General features: G+C 50.3%; 4 protein-coding genes and 3 pseudogenes across 4 annotated transcripts; 3 read left to right on the top strand and 4 right to left on the bottom strand.

The window, feature by feature from the left end:
• Positions 1-1,226: 1,226 nt before the first annotated feature.
• SAPIO_CDS0294 lies at positions 1,227-1,667 on the top strand (annotated as a pseudogene; the record flags this gene model as incomplete).
• A 218-nt stretch (positions 1,668-1,885) lies between these two features.
• Positions 1,886-2,521, bottom strand: SAPIO_CDS0293 (annotated as a pseudogene; the record flags this gene model as incomplete).
• A 5,634-nt stretch (positions 2,522-8,155) lies between these two features.
• Positions 8,156-9,752, top strand: SAPIO_CDS0292 (uncharacterized protein; the record flags this gene model as incomplete). The annotated part of the gene is made up of 5 exons (XM_016783108.1): positions 8,156-8,925; positions 8,995-9,019; positions 9,151-9,204; positions 9,292-9,465; positions 9,546-9,752. 5 exons carry the CDS (start codon positions 8,156-8,158, stop codon positions 9,750-9,752), a joined length of 1,230 nt encoding a protein of 409 aa, XP_016646741.1.
• A 5,094-nt stretch (positions 9,753-14,846) lies between these two features.
• Positions 14,847-16,109, bottom strand: SAPIO_CDS0291 (uncharacterized protein; the record flags this gene model as incomplete). Its single annotated transcript, XM_016783107.1, has 2 exons — positions 14,847-15,639; positions 15,754-16,109. 2 exons carry the CDS (start codon positions 16,107-16,109, stop codon positions 14,847-14,849), a joined length of 1,149 nt encoding a protein of 382 aa, XP_016646740.1.
• A 615-nt stretch (positions 16,110-16,724) lies between these two features.
• On the bottom strand, positions 16,725-17,252 carry SAPIO_CDS0290 (annotated as a pseudogene; the record flags this gene model as incomplete).
• A 3,462-nt stretch (positions 17,253-20,714) lies between these two features.
• SAPIO_CDS0289 (uncharacterized protein) lies at positions 20,715-21,879 on the top strand (the record flags this gene model as incomplete). Its single annotated transcript, XM_016783106.1, has 3 exons — positions 20,715-21,016; positions 21,143-21,507; positions 21,617-21,879. 3 exons carry the CDS (start codon positions 20,715-20,717, stop codon positions 21,877-21,879), a joined length of 930 nt encoding a protein of 309 aa, XP_016646739.1.
• A 4,192-nt stretch (positions 21,880-26,071) lies between these two features.
• SAPIO_CDS0288 (Prp 4) lies at positions 26,072-26,794 on the bottom strand (the record flags this gene model as incomplete). Its single annotated transcript, XM_016783105.1, has 2 exons — positions 26,072-26,484; positions 26,554-26,794. The coding sequence occupies 2 exons, from the start codon at positions 26,792-26,794 to the stop codon at positions 26,072-26,074; spliced, it is 654 nt and encodes a 217-aa protein (XP_016646738.1).
• Positions 26,795-27,094: the final 300 nt, after the last annotated feature.

Here is a 27,094-nt window from a genome sequence, read left to right as displayed (position 1 = left end):
AGCATTGAATAGTGTCAGAGATTGCTTCCAGTCCAACCATCCTCTCTCTCCCGTTCCTGGTTCGTGGTAAACGCCGGGGGATGAACGATGGGCTATCGAATCTGCGCCGGGACACGCCTTTCGAATGTCGTTTCCCCGTGTTTATCGGCAGCGGCACGGCCGGTTTATGCTTCCTCTTTCTTCCAGCGTCGAGGAATCCGTTACTCAGCATTGCCAGCCAACAAGCGGATAACGAAAAGCCAATGTTTGGGGAAGACATTGTCTACTTTTATCAATGAAACGAGACCCAACTCTCCCGAAGAAGAACTCAAATACAAGCCTGAGTACGAATACATTGAAGGAGTCGAGCCTTTGGAGCGGTACCGACCTGGAGGATACCACCCAATCAACCTTAGAGACGAGCTCTGCCAGGGACGATATCAGGTCCTCCATAAACTAGGCCATGGCGGAACATCCACGACATGGCTAGCAGAAGACAGAAATTCTCGTCAGCTGGTGGCCATCAAAATCATGACTGCAGAATCGACTCTTACATCTCAAGAGCTCGCTTTTTTGTGCGGGCTTGTTGGCCAAAGGTTCGTTCGACAGCTGCTGGACACATTTTCACTTGAGGGTCCAAATGGGACACACACCTGCCTCGTTTTGGAGGCCAGAGGTTGCAGCCTTCACGCTGCAAAGGATCTATCTTACCACCGGTTGTTACATCTACCCATTGCGCGTGCCGTCATTGCAGAGCTGGCGCTGGCTGTTCACCACCTTCATCTCAAAGGAGTGGTCCATGGGGGTAATGTTCTTATAGTGGAAATGACACTGCTTCGAGTTGCAATTTACTAATTTGGGGTCTGCGATACCTAGATTTACATTGTGGAAACATCTTGCTTCGACTTCCAGATCACTTTCAACAGATAGATCCACCCCAGTTGTATACCATAACCGGCCAACCTATTCAACTCCCAGTGGTTCGATTGGACGGCGCACCTCTACCACCCGGCGTGCCTCAGACGGTTGTTGGCCCTGCAAGGACCGGAACCTCTTCTGACAAGATTTTGCCAGCTCACCTACCAGTCGTGATCTCTGACTTTGGTTCGGCCTTCGAGCCATCCGTCACGAGCCGACGACACTCCCAAACTCTCCCTGCCTTAACCCCTCCCGAATCTTTCTTCCCCGATGACAGAACCGATTTATCAATGTCCTTTCCAGAGGATATCTGGACACTAGCATGCACGATGTGGGAGATTCTAGGCGACCGGTCAATCTTCGACCCCTGGGACGCCTCTCGGCACGAGATACTCCTGGACCAAGTCGAAGTTCTGGGCAAGCTACCTGATAGATGGTGGTCCGCCTGGGACACGAGAGATCAGTGTTTCGACGAGGAAGGGCTGACGAACATCCAGGAGAATCGCCGCCTCAGTGCAAGTGGGATAATGGCGGCCCTAGAAGAGCGATACGAGTGGTGCATCGGCGAGCCCCGAAGGCGGATGAAGATGGAAACTCTGGAAAAGGGGGAGAAGGAAGCGTTTCTCGCCATGATCAAGACGATGCTGGTATACTGTCCTTCGGAAAGGGCCACGATTCAAGGGGTCATGGATTCTGAGTGGATGAAGAAATGGGCAATGCCTGGGAGAGGAGGAATGGACGAAATGGGAAGGGCGGGAACCAGCTTATAGTAGTAGGCCCTTAGCCCAGACGACGGGTCCTGGCATGGCTCGTGTTACAGGAAAAGATGTATCTCGGTCATTGTCCCCTCTTACTCGGGAGGTGAGGGTCAATTAAGAAGATGAACCGGCAGGTTAAGAACCACTGTCTACGGAAACAGCATGTCCCAATCTGGCGCAGATATCAAGGGTAGTCAGGTATTGTACCTTGAATGGGCGCCGCTGCGTCTTTAAATTTCTGAGTAAGAGCGAGAGGCATCTCGGAACTCGTGAAATAACTTCTTTACCCTCTCAGCCTCTGACCTCAATGCCTCCTTTTCGTCCAGGTCTTCTACCTCCTCCATCAACTCCGCAACGGATTTTGCAGTAAAGAATTTGTTCGCCTTATTATACCGCGCTCGAGAGGCAAGCGTCTCGTCTGTATCGCAAGGAGCGCGCACACGAAACACCTCCTCGAGGATCTCTATATCACCGCCAACGCCAAGTAAATCCCTCGTTTCCTCATGCGTAAATAGGAAATAGACTGTACCAAAACGCGTCCAGGAAACGGCGCTCAGACACAGCGGACACGGCTCATGCGTGGCAAAGAAGAGTGTATCCGCCACTGCTGGCCGGCTCGGCTCCGGCAGCACGAAGAACTCCCGGATACAATTAGTCTCGCCGTGTAGGAGCGGTGACTCTCGCCATTTGTTACAAGACACAACCACGGTCGAGAGGTCGGATTTCTTGAATATGGCAGCTGCGAAGGGGCCGTTGCCTTCAGAGACACCCTTCCGTAACAGAGGAAGTATATCCCTTTCCGTGACGTTTAGTAGGGTCGAGATGACGGTCGAGACTCTTCCCGTAAGACTTGGCTTTTTAGTCATTGTCAATTTATTCTGTCACTTGTCTTTTTTTTTTTTTCCTTTTCCCTTTTGAGTTGACCGAGATTCGGAAATGTGAGCTTGGTGACTTGATGGAGATGAGACCAAGTGGGTGGCGTGCTTGGTGAAGGACTGCGGGAAAACTAGTGAAAGAGGGGAAGTGAAAGGATCGGCCCGACCAGCTGGCTCCGTCGGAATGAGTAAGTGTCAGCCTGGTATAGTTCTACCCTAACCCTAGGAGGGAGGGAGTCTATCAGTGTGGACTACACTAGGCCTGTCCAGGTCCAACGGACGAAGAAGACAAACCAAGCATGCGTGGCTTTCAGTATGGGGCTTTCAACCCCTGCCGTAGTGCACATCATATAATGCCCGGCGACCTGGAAAAATCTAGACCTCGCAGTCTGGACTAAAGCATCCGCATCATCCGGATCACCACTCCCCTCCGTCATCGCAGGAAATGGAGACCAACTGGTGAGTGGATATCGACCCTGGCTACCGCGTAAATCACCCGAGCCACATGGAAGAGGGACGGGTTGTCCTTTTTTTTCTTTTTCTTTCTCTCCAGTTCGGAGACTTCTGATAGTAGCCGGCGAATTAATCCGACGCAGTAAAAGAAGAGAACGTCCCAATATTTCAATGCACAGCGACCATGACGACGCAGAGTGCATACGACATGTCATCCCGGAACCTGGATCATTGTCTGTCCCTTGCCTGTCGGTGTCAGACCTGTTCTATTACCTCGTATTGTTATTACACAATCTCACCCTCCTAGCCGAGATGTGCGTGTGTGTGTGGTGGAAACGAACAAAACGCAACCAGGGTTCGAAGTGGTATCCCCTGTCTGGTAGGATCCAACTTGCTTGTTCTATCGCACTAGTTCTATGCAAGCAGTTATCTTGGAATCTTTTCGTTCCTGATATTTCGTTCCTGATGTCAAATTTGTCATTGGTTTGACACTCTGCATGGAAGTTCCACCCGAAATCATTCCCCATTTGACCTTTTTTTTTTTTTTTTTCCATAGGACGCTAACCCCAATATCTACAGCCTCAGCGTTGTATTGTGGACGGGACGCGGATCAAAAGAGGGGTGAGTGGGTTCGGGAGAACGGACCCTCAGATCATGGCGTGCCGTGTCCTCATGGACTGCTTACATCCCGGCCTTCCTTTCCGACGTGCAGCTCCGTCCAGGGCTATCCTTGTAATGCTAGCTGTTGGCGATGATTTGGCCGGGGACAGGAATGGTGCAACATCCTCCTCTTGGACATCCTATGAAATACCTGAAATACCTGAAATACCATAGGCCGCTTCTAGTAAAAACTTCTTTTGACTGGGCTCGCCTCATGGCATGCGGATCCAATACACAGACGCCGATCCCATGTGGGTGCGCGCCATACGGATACAACCGGATTAACGAAACAGCCGACCGACAGGTCGTATTTTAAACCTGGCAATTTTTCATGTCTCTCTTCCGCCCCCTCAAGACCCAAGCAGAGACATCGTGGGTGGGAAACTCCGGGCCAGTCGCCGTCCTAGCGTATCATCGGGCCTGTAGATCAAAGGCGAACTCCTACAAGAGTTTTCCCATGATCTGATCTTCTCTTTCTTCGTACCTGTCCTGACTCGAAGGCCCCCCGCTTTCCGATTGGTGTCCAAGTGATGTGAGAGAGTCGTATCCCCCCTTCAACCCTCCCCCTTCGCCCCGGCTCGGCAGGTCGCCACAACACCTAGTAATAATTTTTGTTCCTTTTTTAGTCGCCGCGTCGTCATCATAAAACGGAGCCATAGTAGGATGGCCGCAGTCGACGGAGGTAACGTGAGCGGCGGCAAGTGAGACATTCATACCACCTTGCTAGTCCCGAATGGGACACAGTTTGTATTTTATTTTTTATTTATTTTTTTTTTTTTCGACATTCGGGTCTCTGATGTTCCGATGTTTCGAATGCCCAAATGTTGTCGGATCATAGTATTTCGCCGAGATCTATCCACAATGCACAATGGGAAGTCGGCGAAGGGTTCTGTTGCCGACATCTTCAGGCGCAAATGCTCGAAGAGGAGGCTGCTATTAGCATTCTAGCCTCTTTGCCCCATAACTCTTGAAAGTAACAGCGGTTATTCGTCGATAGATCTCTCCTTGGTGTTGACTGTTGTCCCTTACCAAGGGAATCAGGGCAGTTTTATATCAAGTATGTGCCATTTGAGAACACCTGTCTCTTCCTGTATCGTGTTGCGCCTCCATGCTATCGGCAGCTACGTTCGTGTGCATTCTAACCACCATCGGCCCTTGCAGTCACCACGTGGAGATGAGTGCGGTGCATAGAGATTAGATGGAAACTGTCTGGTCCACTTCAGTACGTCCAACGGAGACGCTTATGCTCTTGTCCGGATCAGAACAATGTCATGCAGCGTTCATTGAATATTCCGAATCTGTAAAACAATCTTCTGGCTGCTTACTGGTGCGGGTGCTCCTACTAAGTAAGACAACAGTGAACTACAGCCCCGCGTGGCTGTGGCGTCTTGAGATCTCCACCTGAACGGCCGACGTTTGTTTCACATCGTTACAACCCCATCCTTTTCGTTCCAAAATATCCAGGGCCAAAAGATCCAGATATTCTCTGCACAAAAACTTGTGCAGTGGGCGGGGCTTGAAAACCTACCAATACGCGTTCGAGAAGTGAGACATCAGCTGCTCGAGCCAGGGTTCGTGCTCCCCCTCACCCCGTATTACCATCACGCTGCTACCAATGGGGAGGCAGGGATCTATGAGAACTGGAGACCCTTATTTGGCTCCTGCGGGAGACTCCAGTAGTTATTTAGGCTGAGATGTGAGATTGCGTTATCGCAGCGTCGTATTCCCGCACCCTCCTTCTCACGATTACTTGATTGCCTACCTCTCTCCCCGAACTGCTCCATGGCATGCAATCAACAACAATCCTGCGCGGTCTACGCCTCATCGCCCTCTTTGAGAGAGGCAGCGGCATTTCCAAATCCCTCCCTATCGATGCGGGGGGACCGGTTTTGCGGTATGGTCCGCAGGGAACCCCTGAACGCAACTCGGATGAACAAGGCTAAGGGGGGATGCCAATCCTGGCGACTTCAATCACAACTCGCCAACCGGAATATTTGGCGAACCGTGTCCATGGTGCTGGGAGGTAGCTGGCCGCAATCTAACCCTAATCACACTCGTGCATGGGCTGCACTGTTCTCGCTACTTTACTACCGTACCACGGTACCCCATATTGGGCGGCAATAAGAATCTTTAGGCGCTGCTTCACAAGATTCCTGCCATTTCATTGGATTACGCGCTTAAAGCGGTAAAACGACGTGATCGGCTCTTAAACACTCCCTGGATTAATATAGAGTTTAAAAAGATCATGCCTGGCCAAACGCCGGCCGACAGTGGCAAGTCTGCTAATTGACGGACATTAAGGTTATAGAATTATGTTAACAGACGAGAACTGAAAACTTTGACTCTTATGTTTGCACGATGTTTCAGTCTTCAGACAATGGAGGCCACTTCCAAATACTCAACCCAAGAGCCGCGAAATAAACCCGGGATCGATGCTCCTGAAGCGAAACATAGAGCACAGAGCACATTGTAATGGTGGATACGTAACTTACTGGCCATGAATTGTTTCTTGTATCGGAAAATAAACTCTTCAACAGCTCCACGCGTGGTGTTTGTTGAGATGTTCACGGGCCTATCTCCAGGCTCGTTTCCCACCAACGAAAGGGAGATCACAATCATGGCACGTCGTTGGAACCCAACCACAGATACTAGCCATACAGCTACATTCGAACTCCACAATTGATGTGCCGCAATATGTACTTCCTCGGGACAAGCGAAACCGCCGACAGTTGTCGCCGCCGCATTCCGTTTTGAATTCTCCAGGCTCGGGCCTTTTATTGGACCGTAATAAGGCGCATGCCGTCCGTCTTGGACGGTTGGAGTTTCTCTCCACATTTTCTTCCTCTCCCTGCTTCAGTCAGGTAAGTCAATCCCTCCTGGTGACAGGGGTAAAGCGGCAGGTACCGGGAAGAGAAGATGGAGCCACCGGCCCCAATCTAGTCCTCCTTCCGGTCCATCCAAAACACACCTGATAAGTCGTCATAGTATCTAAGCTAATGCCCACTCCACGCAAGAATTATGCCCATTGTCCGTACTGCTTCTCAATATTGGACCTCGCCATCCTCGTTACATGACTTCGATTACAACTCTGCGAGCACTATATCCACATATCCACGTACTTCAGTGGCAAACTGTCAATGTGCCAAGGCATAAGGTGGTAGCGCTCACTCACCTAGTCCCTGCTATTTTTTTATTCTTTTTTTTTCCCTCATGCCTTGGACGCTGATGTGGGTCTGTCTTGAAATGCCGTGCTTGTGTGGGTGCTTACGGGCCACACGAGCAAAAACTTCCTGCATACGGTTACTTGCTTTTAATTCGGTCTCGGCCATCGTTATCTGTTATCTGGGTGATGTTACCTGGAATACGAGAGTACTTATGTATGTCAAGTGCGTCCTCGACGGCCGCTAGAAGCGGCATATCGCAGCCTCTTCCCCCTAGCTCCTGCATCGGGGAGACGGCTCCATCGTGCTTCCCTGCCTTCCCTCACACCCCTCTGGCCGTCAAAACTGATGTTACAGTGCATGACACTATGAGGTGCTCAGCAGGTGGCACTGAGGCCTGCATATCTGAGACTAATGACAATTGCCTGCCCCCTGACTCGTCGTTAGGCATTGGGAATCCGCCGAGTCTAGAGGGAGGTGTCGCGGCTCTTTGCACATTTTATAGACATGGGGTGGGCATGTGTGGAGCGCGACAAATTGAACCAATGGGGTTCCAAATGAGGTTCTAGACTAGGGCATGGGATGATTCCTTAACCGTCCACGCCCTAATTTGCAAACGTACGTGGATCGCTTTCGACACATAACCGATGGTTGAGTGACATATCCGAATTGGTGCGGATCGCCAAAAGGGCCGGAGGGGCCGGCGTGCGTAGGATCCGGGATTTATCAGATGGATGTCAGACCGTTCGGCTCTTCTAGTTCGCAGATGGGAATTGAGGGGGGGTGACGCCAATCCCGTGTAACTCTTCTAATCCTTGCTTCCAAGTCTTACCCGAACAGTATATGCAGGGTGTGGTCGCCACTCCCAAGACAGACTTAGACTCCTCCCTGTTTAGAACCATCAGGATCATGGTTTCTCCGGGCTGGGCCTACTAGAGTCTGGCCCCCTCATCGATCCTCGCTCATCCCTGTCAAAATCTGTCGTCAGGTTGCAGCGTCAACTTGCTTCTTTCGCCTCTTTTCTCCCGTTTTCCTCCTCGGAACCACAAGGACCAGCGGTCCCCCACTTGTAACCCTCTTCAGCATCGCAACTTAGATGGAGCATCACGGAAGGTAACCGGTGTGGGCGAAGACTCCCTCCAGAATCGTGTAATATATAAATGTTTGATTCTGTTGCACGGGAATCCTGGCAGTCAGTCGGGTCTCACTTCTTCGGCGACGGGTAAAAGTGTTTTCTTTTCTTATTCAATGCATTATTAGTCTTTCATTAATACTCTTTTTATCGTTATACCTTCCGGCCTGCACCATCCTCAAGCCTTTCATCCTCGTAACTGCTCAAGTCGACGTCGAAATGGCTGCCATCGGGGGATTGTGGACCGTCCAGAGTCTCGATCAGTGGCTTCAAGGACATTGCCATGCAGATTACACGACGACAGATGAGAATAGGTTACAGTACACCTCTCAATCTGTCATCTCCCTCGATTCCGTGCCTCACTGCCCATCAATCACGCCAGAGCTCGACGATACCGCTTACGGGGCGACCGCACAAACCCCTCAGCGGCTGAACCTCTCACAGCCACACACCCCGCATGCTTCACATTTCAGCTTGCAGGGTACACCTTCTATGCAGCAGTTCGACCAGCACCAGCGCTTCCACGGTGGCCCTGGCCAATACCCCAGCTGGTTGTCGACAGTAGTGGCCCCGGGCCTTGGTAACCACTGGAGCGGGATCCCAACGCGACAGGGAAGCAGCAGCACGGACTTTTCCTCTGCGCACGGTCAAGAGCACCCTTCCCCTCCCCTGTTGGGATGCTTCACGCAGCCTGGAGGGCGCGGCCGCGGTAATGAGCTGCCCAAAGTGCATCGCACTATCATTCCCAATGCGCCGGTCAATCCACGAGATGCTGCCGTTTTCGCTACAGATGTTGACATCCTCATGTGTTGCATTCAAGCCAAGAAAGAGACCGACAACATCATCAGAGTCGCCGAAGATAGGATAACTCGAGAGGAAAAACAACAGCTCTGGAGCTTCCAGGCTCCGGTGTACCACCAAAATACCGATTTTCACGACTGCGACACGTATACGGGGTCCGAAACCGACTACTTTTCGAATCCCAAGAGGTACCAATGCGATTTTCGTGGCTGCAGCAAGAGGTTTCGGAACAGGACACACCTCAATATCCATCGCAGAGCGCACACGGGCGATAAGCCATACGTATGTAGGAGTTCCAAAAGGGAAAGAAAAGAAAAGGAAAAAAAAAGCAAAAGAAGATGAAGCAGAAAAAAAGAAAAGGGCTGGTTGCAATTGTCAAAAGCGTTTCTGATGTAGCTAACTGCCTCTTCCAGTCATGCAAAGCACCAGGGTGCGGCCAGCGGTTCTCACAACTTGGAAATTTAAGGGTAAGGATGCATGGACTTTTTCCAAATTCCCCCTTTAGCAGCTGGGAATGCATCATTTATGCTTAATTTAACCCGTATCTACTCTAGACCCACGAGCGGCGACATACCGGGGAGCGGCCATACGAGTGTTCCGTGTGTGGCAAGAAATTCGCGCAGCGAGGCAACCTCCAAGCTCACCAAGTCGTTCACCAGAAGACCAAGCCGTTCGTGTGCAAGCTGGACAATTGCTACAAGCAATTCACGCAGCGTGGAAATCTCAAGGTAATACTGGAACCCGGGCCTACAGGATGGTAAGGTGTGACATCCTTGACACTGACGCGATTGTTTTTTTTCTGGTACAGGCACATCAGAACAAATATCACCCCGAAACATTAAAGGCATTGGTCCAAATGTTCGCCAGCATCACGGATACAAGTGCCGTCCCAGAAGAGGATAAGGAGCTGTGGGAGTACTTTGCCACAACCTACAAAAATAGCAATAAAGGCATCAAGGGGCGAGGGAAAAGACGGAATCCCAACCATTCTCAACCACTCAGGTTACTCTCATAATGTCTATTGAAAATTTGTTACTCGGGGATACTCGTGAACATGACACGGCGCAGAGCCTGGTCCGCAACCAGACAGTATCGCGTTCCTCTTCTGAAGCCAACCATTAGGGGGCGTTGGAGGGGCGTTGGAGGGGGGTTGGGGGTGATTGAGGCCTGCCTTTGGCCAGGCTTTTGCGAATTTTCGTGTCTCCCTTCAGAGTGCCGGTGTTGGAGGGACATCAGAAATAAAGTAATGTTTATCCAAAGAATCTTGCTCTAATATATGAACCAAGAGAGACAGTCTCTTGACTCTCGACCAATGAAGCCTACGAGTTGGATGAGCTGGATGGGGTTTGCAGCCGACAGCATATCATCAGCCGGTGTTATGGAGCAAACCTCGGTGCCTTCGTCTGCAAATGGTAAAACCTATCAGACACTTTCCCACAAGCGAAGTTTGTACTTCACTGTATTTTGCCACCGAGAATGCCGAGGTTGTAACGTTGTAGTACTTTACCCTCGCATTACTACTTCAAGGACACTTCGATCATGTTAGATCCGACGTAGCCCTTTAGGTAGCCCGCAAGTACCCCGGCTCTATGTGTCTTTCATATCAAAGTGACTTTACTATGTCAAATCTCTCACCCGGTACTCGCTCCTAACCTGCCTTGGTACCTTACGTCTTCACACGGCTACTGTGAAAATGGCAGTATTCAGGAGGTAACAATGATTCGAACTGTGCGGGTCTGTTTGTATGTATGCTTACTCTCTAACCCTTGTCCTTTGCAGTGCTAAGCCGGATCAGTACTCAGCAGCCCGGTGAGTATCCTCGTGTTCAGCCAAACGAAGGCCGCGGGTTCCCTGCCCTGCACTCTCGTGGAGGTCCGCACTTAATCTTAAGCGAGGGCTGTGCGTTCCTTTCAAAGCCCTCCAATACCCAGTGTGCAACTGGCAGTCTGGCGCCTTTAGAGGCTCGACTGTGAGCCATGGCCGCAGCATAACGCATAAGAAAAAGAAACAGCTGGGAGGCCAATGATCAGAGATAAGATCGTGATCCGTCGGAAGCCGCTGCAGGAGCTCCTGCAAGATCTGAATCACGATCTGTCGGATTCCGTTGATCAATGGATAACAATGCTGGGAACATCCAATGGGAGTTGCCGATGGAAGTGGGATGAAAAGGGGTTACAGGGCGTATTTCACTGAACGGAGCAGACAACATTGAGGTTGGGGGATCACGATTCCCGGGAATTGGAAATTCGATAAAAGAACTGCATTGCGGGAACTGAAACTACGAAAAGAACTGAGATTAGAACCTGAATACTGTGATCCAGCTTAATCTAATAGACTTTGAACTTGAACCGGTGAGCGACTAGCTGGTGGGCGTCTTTAGTGTCTTGGCCATAAGCCCTGACTCTGCAACATCACAGATAAGGAAAAGAAACAGAAGGTTGGCAGTCAATGGTCAGATCTCAGATTCTGCGGGAAGCAGGCGCAAGCTTGAGCAAAAGCGGGCGGACATTAGTTCCGTTGATCAGTGGAAAACATTGCGGGGAACGCACAATGGGAGTTACCAAGTAGAACGGGGACGGAAAAGGGGTTTCAGGGCGGAATTGTACATCATAGGACACGTACTTCGCTGCTAGGATATGGCCGAGGCGCTGGATGTCGATTCCCAGGTATTGGAACTGATGAGGAAAGAACCGTATTGTGGGAACTAAAGCAAGTAAACGGCAGACGATTGGAAGCTGTCGATGAACTGCTGGACATGAGAGAGCAAAGAATAAAAAAAGAAACGAGAAAAGAAGTCTCCTAGCTTCAAGGCTTGAAGCAACGTTTTTCAAATTCTCGGGGACCGAACTCTACCTCGGATATCCTTCTTCATGGGATCTGTAGTTTATTATAGCAGTATTAGTTGTTCTTGCAATAGCATAAGCGAGGACTTGATACGAGATTAAACAGCTAGGTATATAAGTATACAATAGAACACTCAGGATTAGCCCAGCCCACAGCAATCGAGAAGGATTTCAAGTAGATTTAAGGGGCAGTTCCAACTGTACGGCGCCGAAAACGGTGGATCTTTTGGTCAACTACTGGTTGTCACCTTTTGCAATTCTAGAGGTAGCGGGTCTGCCTGTACTCTCTGACTCGAGCAAAGATAACCTACCGAGTGATTTCTGGAATCAGAGATGAGGACAGTGGGTGCCATCAAGGTGATCTCGGAATTGCGTACTAAGTCTATTTCTAACCCATTGAAGAAGGCCGAGACTTCCCGGACTGAGGGTTTGAGGCGAAATTCCCAAGCTTCCACAGTTGAATCTTAGAGGTGGAGGTAGGTAATCGTAATGACGACGTATCTCACAAGAGAACAGAGCAGCCACTAATGCTCGAAGAAGGAATCTCCTCCGGGCGTCATTTCGACGGGATAGAAGAGAAATTAATGGACTTTCTCCTCTACTCTTCAAGTTTTAGAACAGTAACTCATATCGTAAAGATCACCTCCGTAAGACTCTTCTAAAACGTATTTAGTACACTTTGAGAAGGCTCGTAGCTAAATAAATACTATAAAAGATATCTTTTCTTATTTCTTGATTATTTATATTACCCTAGTCTAATTAATTTATCTAAGATTCGAGCATTCAGTTTCTAGAAGTTGCTTCTTAGACCGTTGTTTCAGTTATTATAAAACTGTAATTCTTTGATAGTTCTGTTCATAGGAATTGAGACCCTACATCTTGTTCATTCTTTTTTATAACGAACATGTCTTACATTCTCGCTAGAGTACATATTTCAGTATTCTTCTCTTGAGAACTTCTGCTGTGTCTAGCATTGCATCTCATCGATCTACAAAATTGGCGTCTATTAGTTTTTGTAGATTTTGTAGACTTCACAGTAGTAATATCATTGTTACTCAGATGGATCCGTGTAGCCCGCTTGTATATCCTAGGTTATAATTAATAGTCTAGTGCAGTGCTTACAGGAAGATACCATTATACCTCTATAAAAAACTGATGGGCGTCGAACCTGTTGATTAATAGTAACCAAGGTAAGAACACCCGACAGGTGTCTCCAATAGGAAGGGGATCGAAACCACAATGTATGTATTTTTGTAAGACGCCGACACACATCAATAAGAAGAGATGCTCTCCGGCTCCTTTTAGTATCAAGTAATGACTGCAAAAAAACTAGTAATGAATACAGACAACCAGTACTAATAGAACTTATGATGATTAGCTTTTTGATCTTTTCTTCTTTGTACTAGATAGAGAAGAAATAAAGATAACTAGATCGGGTCCTGTGGCAAAGGAGACTTGCTTCTGTTGAAGTGGCCCACTGCGCTATATTCATCAGAGAGGGAGGGAGCCAAATCTACTATTTCCACTGCAGACATGCTATTCTCCCATCACAATTCAGCTGAAGACCTTTCTTGGATGAGATCTTTTACTTTTTAAATGCCCTATAGACATTTCATAGATACGGTAAAGGTAAGGGATATCTAGGTTTGCTTATGAACTGAGGCTTCAGTTTGAGGAAGAAATAAATATTTCTCCTATCAAGCTGGGCCTGGATTCTTTCTTTCTTCAATACAAAACCCTCTGTCCTAGGGCAAGGTTCTTCTACTAGAACGCTCCCCCGGATGACTCCCTCCTTGGTCTCCGGCCTGTGAGACTGTTCTGGTTTAGTAGCTAACTTGTCTTTTCAGTTCAGTCATTCCTCATTGCACTCTAAGTGCCTGCCTCGAGATCTCCTCAATGGGGTTTTCAACAATCTTCTAGTGGAAACTGTTCCAAAACCGTCGGCCTCGGATTTATTTCCTAAAATGTTCTAGAATGCTAGAGAATAGTGCCGAGCTATTAGATAGGTAGATAACTGTTTTGGAGAGAGATTGCTACTGCCTTGAGCACCACAGCTAACAATACTAATAATAAAAGAGATAATGAGAATGAAGTTTGAACTTTTTTTAACCTCTGGGCTATCAGTTGTCTACAAATATCAATTTATTTTCAGTTGAGGTCTTATTTTTTATAACTGAATGAGTTTCTTCGATCAGTCTACGTTTAGCAGCTATGATATAAACTTAGATATAAAGTATTCACCTCGAATTCGCACGACATTTCCGGAGCGTACCACAACCAATAGTGCCCCGGAGTAGTTCACGTGGTCTTCAGAGCTGTCCGAGATTGAACTCTCCGAAAGAAGCCCGAGGCTTTGAAAAACGGCGTGGCGCTTTCCTCCGTTTCACTCTCGCGCCTCCCCTCCTGATAAGTGGAAGCTATGAATACTATGAGAGGCAAACCAAATCGTTGAGCGGTTCTTTCATTCACGGAGCGAGCGAACGGACAGTGGAAAGGCTGGAGTCGGCCCCACCCACGAGATACTGCGCTTGCTTTCCATTTCTCTCGAATACGAGGCCCTACCAGTCGCAGGTAAAGCAACGTGCATGAAATGGTACCGGCAGTGCTCTATAAGTCCAGACCCCTCACCGTGCTGAGCAATGGAAAGAAGCCTGTGCCCTGAAACCAAGACCTTCAAAAAAAACATATCATAGTAAGCACACCATAGTCATCAACGAATCTACGACAGTGTGAGACCAGTCGAAGGCCTCAAGTAACGCCGAGGAGCCCGGGCGACCGTTTTAATGATACCACGTTCGGTTCGTATCTCGGTCCGGAAGAGTTCAGTCCGAGGTCTTTCTCGATCCAGCCGAAGTATCATGAATTTCGTGAAGTTGATGCAGGAGTCGAGTTCCCGTTCTCGGCTTTCCGTCTCTACAAGGGAGAGGAAAAAAAAAAGAACCCCCCCCCCAAAAAAAAAGGAGACGGGGACATCCATCATTTCCTTCTCTTACCAGGCCGGAAGAAACCCTCCGGCACCGTCCAGTTTGGATACAGTTGAAGGACACTTATCTCGCATGCATGGTAGATGTCCCGCACCGAGGAGAGAGATCATGTACGAGCCAGGGAGCCCCGGCTTCAGAGTTTTACTATTTGTTCACACAATCTTTCTTAACGGAACGAAAGCTGTGGCGTCAATTGATTGCCGCATTACACAATTCCTTACATAAACTGTTTACAAAATTCCTTGACACTCTGAATGCGCAGCATTTACACAAGACAAAATCTTACTGTGTCTTCTTTTCCTCTCCAACCTCCGCAAGCGCCACCTTATCCCTATCCCAGAACTCCCAAAGAAGCGCCGCACCAGGACCGACCAAGACGCTCTTCAGCAAAACTTTGAAAACCGTCGTCGCAGCCGCCGAGACCCCATACGCTGATCCCGACAAATACGTTACCAAGAAGAACAGTCCCGCACATCCGCTGTAGAAGTCATATTGGAGAAGCGTGAGTGCGCCCTCAGCCATCGAACCGACCTGGCGAGGCGACACGACGGACATGGGCACGAAGACAGTCTGCCAGTTGATGGAGCTGACGTCGGCGACCTTGAAAATCGTCTTTACGGCCTCCGGGACGAACGCGAAAGCGATCACGGAGATGTGGATAACTTGCGCCAGGTAGATTGTTTGGGAATATATTTCCTTTGCGTCTCCGAGGCTCGCGGCGGGCGATGACGCGGGTTTTGCGAGGCCGAGTTTGCGAACCACGACAGTGAAAACTTGGTGCCAGACGCCCACCATCGCCGGGAATATTTGCCAGAGGGCGAGGAAAATCTGCTGTTGATCGATCGAAATGATGCGAGGGGCGGGGAGCGCCGGTAGGATCGTGGGGACTACAAGGCCGAGGACGATGGCGGGTAGAGTAGCGTACAGCTTGATGGAGTCCATCGACAGCAAGTCTACCTTGTTTTGTCCGGCCGGCTGCTTCGCGAGCGGTGAGAGCCAGATGTAGAGGGCGCAGTAGATGGGTATTGTGATTCCAAAGGGGATCAACTGGTAGAGCGTTCCCCAAATGACCGGGCTGGGTTCAGTCGCCAAGTTAGCACACATCCCCGTCCGCGAGTATTTTCTCCAGATTTTCCCCTCCCCTTCCTTTCCTTTCCTTTCTTCCCCCTTTGGTTCGTGGATTACCTACTAGAAGAAAATAGTGCCTTTATTTCCCTTCCTCAGCCCTTCAAGCATGAGGATACTGTGCAGCGCAATCGCCTGGCCGGCAAAATAGATAGAAAAGAGGGGAAGGGCCGGAAGCTGGCCCGTCACGCAGGGATAAAAGAATTTAACAAGCTGGGCCAGAACGTAATCCAGTCCGGCGACGCCGGTAAAGTGGGTGCGGGCTGGAATGTCGGTGTCGGGCAGGACGGCGATCTCTCGCGCCGTATACGCGTTGAACTTATCGCCCCAGCCATTGCGGGCGGTGAGGCCGAGGATGGAGAAGTATCCGAAGGCGGAGATGGCGACGAGGATCGCCGTCGCGACGATGCGGGAGGCCATGATTTTATTGGTTTGCGCCCGCGATCTCACCTGACGATGGGATCAATGAGGGGGATGAAGTGGAAGGCGGGATGGAAACGTTAATGGAGGTGTCCGGGGGGATCCTTTTATTTAATTGCTCCAATGGCTGCTTTGACCTTCAATGGAATGATCTATCAAATCGCCTAGAATCGGATTGGGCAGGTTCAAGACGTCGCGACGCAGCATCCAGTCTCGCTAAGGCAGGAGGACGAGATGATGACTAGCGCTAGTTAGGAAGGAGCTTCCGAATGAGATCACCAGTCCAAATCCAGAACTTAGTCACGTGGCATTTAACATCACATGACTTTACGATAATGCTTACCTCTTAATTGATCCCGTGATGTGAGGAGAAGAAGCCGCTGATAGTCACGTGAGTAACACTTCTTCAGATCCTCCTTGTTGTACTATTTGGCTCCATTTTCTCGCCTTTTTTTTCTTTTTCTTTTTTTTTTTTTTATATATATTTTTCTCTTTCATTAATTTTGGTCCTTCGATTCGGCAGTTGTCGCATGTGATCCCGCCGTTTCGACCGAGTGTGCTTACGAGCATGTGAATCGAAGAAGTGGTGATCAAGGAAGCGGATTGCTGGGAGGTTCAGCCATCGTCCTCGCCGACCAGCTCCATCCCCTCAAAGTGGTCTATCCAGTCGTCTAATCTTTCCCGAACGAATCTCCCGAGATTCCATGGTTCTGATGAAAGACAGTCCATCTCCCCATCCCACAAATACATGTCTGCCTCGACGACCTCATCTGGCTCCCCATCGCGGAAGATAGTCACGGAGACAGGGGTAGGTTTATAGGATTCGCCTTCGAAGTGATCCAACTTTTTGCGTTGCAAAGAGGTTTCGAGATCGACGAGATATCCTTGTATCGACGCGTTGTCGTGTTTGACGGCCGCGGGGTAGTCTCGGTGATGAATGGCGAACTGGGCATATCCATCAACGCGGGTAGGGCGAGCGATTCTCGAAACGGAAGAGGTGTTGGAAGCGTCGCCCGTCAATGCCCAGGTGAGGAGTGGTTTGGCGCATAGTGTGCCGTACGCAAAGAGGGGGCGTGGTTTTGTGGTTGTGGGTTGCGGAGGTGTCGGTTTTTTGTCATTGTCAGTCTTCATTGAAGATGTCATGTCGTTGGTGACTGCGTTTGATGGGCGGGCTCATAGCCGACGGTATTTGGCTGCTTCGAAGTTGAGCAGGCGGAGGACACTCGGAATTGTGAAGGAGGAATCGCTCACCAAGGTGGACAAGAGAGAGAAGACTCCTTCTCCCTGGTTCTATCAAGCCAGTCATAGATACTATGTGATTCAACCGAGTTGGGCGTGTTTACATGTTAAAATCGGACTACCTGCATCTTCAGGCAACGTGGAAGTCGTGATGAGGTTGAGGCCGAGACTAGGGCAGTATCATTTGGAACACCAATGTAACCAACCGATGCCGTGATAGTCAATCCGATTCTGCATTCATCAAATTTGGCCAAGTATGCAAGTAGTGACCAAAGCAACAACCTGAGGATTGATAGCTTCACATCCCCTCCAAAGCACAAGACGATCGAATGGAGCCATCATGAGGAGGCCGCGGGCCTGGTCCAACAGACGCCACCTGGCGGAGTAACCCCATCGCGCATCTTACATTTTGTAGGGAAATCCCCGGAAGAATGAGAGGAAGTTGCCGCCGGCTTAGAAAACTTGTATGGAGATCTCGGTGGTGATTGATCTGGCGGTAGCGGAGGAGGATATTGGTGTCGAAGGCAATTTCCACGACATCAGACTTTGCCGATGGGATGGTTTTGCAGTCATCGAAGAGTCGAAGTCGTAAAGATATGTATCGCGTTTAACCTCTCCGTGAGACGTCCCCTCTCCGGGTGTCCCCTCGTTGTGAGACTTGCAGTAGGCGTCACCAACACAGGACGCCTTTTTGGCCCAGTGTTACACTTGTTTCACCCAGCCCTCGGACTCTCCGCTGTACCCGAGTGGAACCATCCTATGACTAGGATTGGGAATTGTTGCCCTGGGTTTGGCAGAGTGCGGTCTGGCGTGTCCACCCAGACCCACAGCGGAGAGCGTTCAAGGAGTCCAGGTAGAACCGAACTCGTCCCCCAAGTTATCTTTTCCTTGCCGATCAGTGGAGGCCCAAAGGCGGCATTCTTCCGCGACTGTCAAGCATGGGACAATTGAGGGTATTGGCGGCGGGGATGGGAATGGGAAATTAAGGTTACAGCGGGCCCAGGTTCATGCGTGACGGCCAAGACTTGCAGCATCGATTGGATTTTGCTCCCATTCACGCTGCCCAGTTGTAGATGCATGTCTCACCCAACTCAATAAGGTTCGGGAAGTCGAAGTCTAGGGATTCTTATGGAGTGCCTGTGTAATAGAGTGTCTCCACTCTGGTTCATTCTCGAGTCGAAGCAACCTGGATTTCCCCTGGCATCAGGTGTATGTAGGGACGGACATACACACCTCCAGCGGGCATTTGGAGGGAATCAGCACTGAAGTCAAAGCCAAGGTCATTGTGTCCAGGAACAATTTGCCCCATCTTCCTTGACCATTCGCCGCACTTCGGCCTTTCGTCGCGAGCAGTGCTGCCGGCCCAGAGCGGTACGAGAAAGGCCCATGGTCTGGATACCCCCCAGATTATCTACTCCGTTGTTCTGGTGTTTATTTATTGCTAATACAGGCGATATCCGATATGGGGATGTATGAAGTAATCGCCACGAGTCAGTGTGATGGTACTCGGCATCGGGTGAACCGAGAGTCCGACTCGAGTAATCTGCCCTTACTCCACATTTTCATGGTCGCGTTCGCCAACATTCGTGCATTTCTAGGCTTTGCAGGGCAATTAATAATTGTGCTAGGTAGCACAAGCACGCTCAACCTCGGTAATCGTTTCCGGCTTCGCATCGACGAGACTCAACTGAAAACGTTGAAAGACCAGTGTCGTGCCCTGCACTCGTGAAGAGGGACTTGTCTGCATGGCCTGACTGGTCATTGGGAGTGGGGCACACAGCTCGATACTAATTTAGGGGGTGGGGAGGGATTTGGGGGGAGGGAGGCGGTGTGGTGCTAGGTCCTTTGCTCCTGTGCCACATGTGGAGGAGAAACAGAAGAACAGAAAGCAGTTTCCAGTGGAGGAAAAGAAGACGCCAACCTCCTCAAGGATGCCTCGATGTGGGTCAAGTGATGTGATGGCCTCCAATGACCCATTACAGACGAGGGTCTGGAGCTCGCGTAACACAGGAATTGCGAATAGCAAGACATGGGGGAGAAGAAATGAGAAGCTAATCTCGGATTCTCTTCCCTTTGAGATAACGTGCATGCCTGGTGCAACATGGCCCTGAAAAAAAGCCTAACCAATGTTAGGTTGTGGGCTCACCACCAGTGGGACCATCTCTCTGTATCTTGGCATGCGTACTCTATGTACGAGGTAATCTTCAGGGTGCCATTTTCAAGTCCCCCAAATCTCCCAAACCCACCTTACTCTTGCGGAGTCTTGAGCGCCCCAAAATTCTCTCTCAGGCCGCCATATTTGTCGAACCAAGCTGACGCTTTAGTCTAGCCGCCCGGCACGCCCGGAATCTGGATGAGGCGTTTCAGCATGTGTGGTCGAGAGAGTCCATAGTGTCGTGTAGCGTACTTCGAGATTTTTCTCCTTCCCCGGGAACAAGGAATCCTGCATTAGCACGTTTACTCAACCGTGGAGGGGGTAGGGGTTTTACGGAGTGAGCGTTCCTTTCCGTACGAGCGGAACGCTAGATTTCTAAGGAGTGGAGACGAAAGTCTCGGCTGATGTGCCAGTGAACAAGGGGGGAGGGAACCGCAGTTCTGTGGAGTGACGTCGGAATTCTTCCTCCCATTTCGTCCCTTTCTTGCGCTTTGAAGGGAAAAACTTCTCGTGCAGAGGTACAAAGCCATACCGTATCCACAATATGGCGACCTCTCGTACCCCTCGGGCTTAAGCTCTGGGCCAGAAAAAACGCGAGATGCAATTTCCCCTGGGTGCACTGGTACGATGGCTGCGCCCAATCAACACGGTCCCCGATATCTTGGCAGTCAGGGCTTTGCTCCCGCCTTAAACCTGTCTCGGACAGATGTGTAACCCTAACCGCGCTAGGCCGCATTGTGGCTGCACTGTCTGCGCGCATTATCGAATCCAAGCCTAGTCGGCGTGCTTGGCTCATCAAAGATCAGGGCTCGACCTCCTCGGACCCAGTTCACGGTTGCTGCCTCTGCTGGTAACTCTTGCGAATGGACGGGCGTGCAGGGGACCCCCCTTTCCCCTGGTTCCTGATTAACGCCAACGGTGTCATTTCCAGCTGTCGTGGTGGTCCCGCTGGTGGCTCTTCTGAATCGAGGTGGTAATAGGCTCCCTTGGTGCCAACCAACAGAAGATGGATGACCGGAATAGGCTTGGGGGGAAAGGGGCCCATGGAAAAGAGGGAGAAGAGGGAAAGAGAAAGGAGGCATATAACTAGTAGGCACACCAGTGTTTCTCTCCGTATCAAGTGATGATCGACTTTCGTTGAATCCCGCCACCTACGCTCATTTTTGTGTATTTCGTGCTTTTTTTTGGCTAAAGATTTTCCTTTCTTAGCCATGTCCACTCGTTATCTACTCGCCGGGCTTCTTGCCGGTGCCGCTGCTTCGCCATTCGCTAATATCGAGTCACGAACACTACCCTTTGGCTCGCTCATCTACAGTTGTACGGTGCCGAACACGGTCGCGCTGACATTCGACGATGGACCTTTCGACTACACCGAGCATGTCCTCGATCTGTTCGACCAATATGACGCGAAGGCCACCTTCTTTCTTAATGGGCATAACTGGGGATACATGACCGATCGCCCCGATACAGTCGTTCGAATGATTAACGAGGGTCACCAAGTCGGTTCTCACACGTACGTTGAGACCATGCCGTCTTCTCATTCCTCCACGACAAGCCGACGGCCTCTTAGCCACATGCTCAAGAAGGCGTTATTTGATGTTTTAATGGACAAAGGCTTATCGTGAAATCGTAACAACAGATGGAGCCACCCCGATCTGGCACTACTCACTCCCGAGCAAGTCACCGACCAAATGATCGAACTCGAACACGCCTTCATCGAAGTCATCGGCAAGATCCCCACGTACATGCGCCCTCCTTTCTTCAGCTACAACAGCGAGACACTCCGCGTCCTCGGTGACCTCGGCTACCACGTCATCCACGCCAACATCGACACCCTCGACTGGTCCTTCCAAGACGTATGTAAGATCAACACGAGCATCGATCTTTTCGTCGAAGGCATCACGAACGGCGGATCGATTGTCCTGGCTCACGACGTCCATGCCCTTACGGCTTATACCCTGGTTCCCGCTATGCTTGAGGCGGTTAAGCTTCGTGGTCTTCGAGGTTGGTTACTATTTCGGTCTTGAGCTTGGACCTTCCCCCCCCCCCCCCCCCCAAAAAAAAAAAAAAAAAAGTTTCTGTTCCCTCTTCATCTACTAACTCCTGATTCCAGCTGTGACTGTCGGCGAATGCCTTGGCGATCCCCAAGCGAACTGGTACCGAGACAGCCGCGACGGCACTACCCCACCCGGCACCGGCGAACCCCAACCACCCACCGGAGGCGTGCATCCCGATGGCATCTGCGGCGGACCAAACAAGTATGTCTGCGGCGTCGAAGGCTACCCCTGTTGTTCAGCGTATGGTTACTGCGGTTTTAGTATCGACCATTGCGGCGCAGGATGCAATCCCGAGTTCGGCACTTGCGGCTTTTCGTGAGGTGATGGAGTCATATCATTATAGACGGGGGTTGTCACTTTCTAGATGTAGTATATTATAATACCCGAGGGGCTGTTAATATGGGCGGCTTTTGCTCTTTAATTGGCCACTCGGCTTTTGGTTATCTCTACTTTTGGTCATGTTAATGTCTCAGGTCTATTTCGCCGTGGGCTAGGGTTAGGGTTGGAGAGTATGCATTTTGCTCTTGTGTTTGGGTTGGCGCACGGCAAGCGGAATGACACACTGAGATCATTACTCTTCAATCACGGACCACTCATACCAGTACAATAGTAGCTAAAAAACGTCTAAAACCCAATGCCATGGAGTCAAACCTTATTCGCTGCTTCATCTTGCAGACTCTGTCTCGATGACACCAAGAGAAGACAAAGTTTCGGACGCCTGGACACGAGGAAAACCTTCCTGGAGAGCCAAGCCGAACGTGGAGATCCTATTCGAGAATAAGGAGAAACATAAGAAACATAAAGATCCATGTCGGAAACGAATAACCATAAGCTGCAGGCCTAGCCTCCTACTCAGGGAAGCTCAAGGTCAGTCATCAGATGATCGATGGACGCTACATGATTGCAAGGTCATACATAATCTGGCGTGCTTTCTTCCATATTCCAACTTGATCCGGTCCTGTTCCTCCACTTCTTTCCATCTTGCGCCTTCATACTGAAAAGTCGCAAGCCCTTTATCGCGAGGGTTAACAATGATCCAATCACACATCGACATTGACGTGGACGGCGATATTTTGGCCGTCCTTGTCGAACCCTCGCATCCATTCGCTCCCTGGCCCGCTGCTCAGGGCATATCGGCCGATGGCATTAATGACGAAAGAGTCAACGAAACGCACAAGACCACTACGACGGTTAAGAATGAGGAGGGCATTGATGACAACGGTGAAAGAACACTTCCCTGCTGGACTGAAAGCCAAGGGAAAATGAGCTAATATCCCTGTGGTTTCCCGCAGCCCCGTCAAGTGACACGGAAAGCGCGCACGTCCCCACTCCGGATCCGGCCGAGTTCCACTTCAAGCTCTCTTCCAAGCATTTATTGCTCGCGTCCTCCCATTTACGAGAGACCTCCGAGACACAATGGGAAGCGCCTAGCTGTGACCAAGAAAATGAGCTTTGGCGTTGGGATCTGGGAGACGGTTTTGATCCCGAGGCTTTCGAAATAGTCATGAATGCTATCCATGGACGGAATAGGAGCCTACCTAGAGTAGTGGACCTCGAGCTCATGGCTAAAATATGCGTCATCATCAACTATCTACAATGCCATGAATCGATGGACTTGATATGCGACATTTGGAAGACCGGGATAGCGAAGGCAGTTCCGAAAAAGGTCTGCAGGGATCTTGTCCTGTGCGCCTTCATCGCTTGTGTCTGTGGGGGTCCAAAGCTATTCGTGCCGGCGGTACGACCAGCGATTCTAGAAGGCCAGACAATGCTTCCTTCCCTTGGGCTTCCGTTCAATCCAGGCGTGCTTGGTAAGCTCCCAGGTTCTAAAGCTATTCTTTTCTCGATGTTAACGAGCGGAGTAGAAGTGGTCGAGGAGAGCAGACAAGGTCTAATTAAGAAGACACTCGGCTCGCTGTACGACGTTGTCGATCTTCTCACTAGCGCATCTGCTCCTTGCCATGTTGAGTGTAGCTCCATGCTCCTCGGCTCGCTACTGAAGCAAATGGATGAGATATCCCTTCCACGGACTCGGCCGACTCACCTAGATACTAAGTGGAGTGTTGGGTCGTTGATTAGAGCCATTCGTGGTTTTACATCGCCCACCTGGAGCCACCCATCCGAAAGTGCCACCGGGGGTCTTATTGACTACGAGACCTGGAAAAAGATGAAGGGGAGGCGGGTAAACAGATCGTCCTTCGCGCGTCACTCAGGCTCCCGTGACGTAGCGCTAAAACATCATCCCTGTACCCTCAAGGACTTCTTCCACGGCCTTGATTTTTTCGAGGGTTCCTGGGAAGTTCCAGAGTTGTGTTAGAACTGTAGCGGATAACCCAATATTCGTCCCGCTCCCCTTAGCTATTTTTGAAATTTTGCGGCTGGTTATCGTCTCCACCATCCTGCTCTCTGTGGCTTCACACTCCATAGCTTGAAAGTTGAGACGTGCTGTCTTTATATGCTACGAGGAAAAGAACAAGAAACTGGGTTTTGGTCGTTTGCAAACGCACAGGTTACACAAAATCCGACACCGGGTAGGCTCTGAATTCTGCAGCAGGCCAACCCACGAGGATAGAAAGGTGGGGTTGGGCTGCAAAACTGCGATTTGGGCCACTTCACTTTCAACCCTTTTCAGATTGCTTGATAGACTCGCTTCCACCACTTCCAATTTCTCAGCCGCCTCGACGCCGTGTCATAGACATGTACGCCTCATCCGTGAATGTTGATCCCGATGGTGATGTCTTGGCAATTCTCCTCGAACCACCACAGCCGTTTGCTCCTTGGGGTTCGGATAAAGTTTTACCAACGACTGAAAGCAAGGCTGATGACATCACACCATCTCCGGGGGATGATGACGCCGCAGGCAATGAAGGAGTAACATCGGGCTGTAGGTGAGATGTCTCCTTCTCCTTGAAACATTCTATTGATATGGTGTAGCAAGCGATGGAGAGTGCATCGAGGCTACTCCCCAACCAACTGAGGAGTTCATACTCCGGCTTTCATCAAGGCACTTAATGCTGGCCTCTCCTCGCCTGAAAGCAATGTTTTCCGGTCCATGGGCAGAGGCGAACAGTTGCGATGCAAATGGACTCAACCGTTGGGAGCTTGGCCAGATCTTCGATCATGAGGCCTTCACCACCGTGATGAATATCATCCACGGACGCAATCGAACAGTACCTCGCAGCGTGAATCTTGAGATGCTAGCTAAGATTTCTGTCGTTGTGGATGACCTCTCCTGCTTCGAGGCCATGGAAGTGTTTTCCAAGATGTGGATAACCGAGCTTAGCGGTTCTCTTCCGAGTACCTACTGTCGCGACCTTGTCTTTTGGATCTTTATCTCCTCTGTCTTCCGTGAGGGCACGGAAACTATCCTCACGTCGACGACCCGCACGGCAGTTCTAAATAGCCAGGGTGAGATCGACACTCTCGGGCTTCCGATTCGTCACGACATAGTGGGTACGTGGCATTGACAGGCGGACCTACACCATCTACATCGTATACTTACCAATCTATGATACAGAGGAAATTGAAAAGAGAAGGCATTTACTTATCAGAAAGACCACCCAATCCCTATACGATGCCGCTGACATCTTGCTGTGGGGTCCGGGAATTTGCTCGTTTGCCTGCGACTCTCTACTCTTCGGGGCATTGGTTAAACAGATGCGAGATCTAGGTCTGCATTGGCCCGAAGGGTCTGCCCCAGCTCCTGCCTTCAGTCCGTCTAAGCTATTTCAGGCTGTTCGCAACCTCAAGTCCCCGGAGGTCTGTGGTTCTTTTGATATCGGCTGTGATGGAATGTACTGGAGACGGCATAGCTCGTATAACAAGTATTGCAGCACGCATGGCTGCAAGCTACACATCTATCTGCACCGAATTCCCGACATCGAGGTAAATGACTCTCAACCCAAGCATCGAGGAGGATCAAATCGGCTCACACAAGAGATCTAGAAGTCTATTGGATGGTCGCCTGAAGGGGAAAAGGATGCTGTGGCATAATTCCAAGTTCTAATCATCGGTTAAAGGGTCGAATATGGTGCTGTACTAGCGTCATCGGAAACTAAGTTCCTGGAGGAGAATGAAGGAAGCTCTGGCTTTTCATCACCATAGAATGGAAACTGAGTATTGTCTTATCAATTGCAAGCTTCATGTCAAAGCTGACGGCTGCCGAGAGGACTTCATTTTGAGACTCTTTTGCGCGATTGGAATGTCTTGATATCAGTGTAAATTCAAAGGCCCGGGAGTAATACGTTGAAGAAACTGAGAGACTATCCAAAATACACAGAAAAGTTGACAGCGGTGGTCCTACATCTCTTAGAAACTATATTGCGAAATGATTACATCTTATGCCCAGTATCAATAGTACTAATATAACCTGCCTATTGATGTCCCCACACGTACATCTGCCACAGCTTGGCTATATTAGCGTGGCCCCTCCCGTAACACATTATTGTAAAGTCCTCGACAGAATCTCCTGATTGAACATAAAGCCATCAGGAGATTTTATACATGGCCGATTACAAACCGACCAAGAATGCACCGATACCACCAACGATGGCCATAACGCCCAACTGCGCATTTTGTCCAGCACCAGCGGTCGGGATAGGGGGAGGGCTAGTAGGGATAGTGCCGTTGCCGGATCGGGAAGTAGAAGGAACGGTAGGGACCGAAGTGGGCTCCTCAGGACAGTCAGTGACGGTCGAGGTAGGCTCCTCGGGGGTATCGGTGGGAACATCGGTAGGAGCCTCGGTGGCAGAGTCGGTAGGCTCAGCAGGAGTCGAGGACTCGGGGGCGCTCGTAGGCGGCTCGGGAGTGTCAGTAGCCGGAGGGGGGATGACGCTCAGGGTGGCGGTGGCACCGCAATCCTCGAGGGACAACTCGTTGGGACAGCAGCCAGCGTTGGTGCAGCGGGTGCCAGCAGGACAGTACTCTGTAGGAGGTAAAGTCAGTCATCTCTACTGTCTAAAAGTTGGATAGATTTCACGACGAGGATACTTACTTCCATTAGAGCAGCAAGTCTCCCCCTTGCTGGGGTTGTAGCAGTTCGGGAAGCCGATGCAGGGAATGTTGCCCGGACCGCAGGACTTCTCGCAGGTGGCCGGAGCGGGGACCGGGACGCAGATGTCGCCCTGGCGCTCGACGATGCTCCTCAAGGCGAAGAGAGCTTGTCGCTGTCCAGCGAGGAGGGGGACAGTGGCAGAGGCGGCGCCGGCGAAGAGGAGGGTTGAGAGGAGCTGCATTTTTGTGGGTAGCTTTTTGGATGGTGGCTTTTTAACGAGAGGACGGACAAGACCAGTTTAACGAATGGATGATTTCAATAAGTGAATTACATCAAGTGCAAAGGAAAGATGGAGAAAAGGCCCTCCCGAAGGGATGAGTCTTTGGGCAGATATTTATACAAACGTTGAGGTACACACGCGAGCAATTGTTCCAGGGCACCCTGGCGACGTGATTTCTTGATTTGATGAATATTGCGACGCACAATGAAGAAGAGGGCGGCAAGTAAGCCGGTTCATCTTTGTTCCTACGTAGGATCCATC

Source organism: Scedosporium apiospermum, assembly GCF_000732125.1.
Source record: "Scedosporium apiospermum strain IHEM 14462 chromosome Unknown SEQ_SAPIO_0011, whole genome shotgun sequence".
NCBI classification, from domain to species: Eukaryota; Fungi; Ascomycota; class Sordariomycetes; order Microascales; family Microascaceae; genus Scedosporium; species Scedosporium apiospermum.
This window is presented reverse-complemented; position numbering and strand designations above follow the sequence as displayed.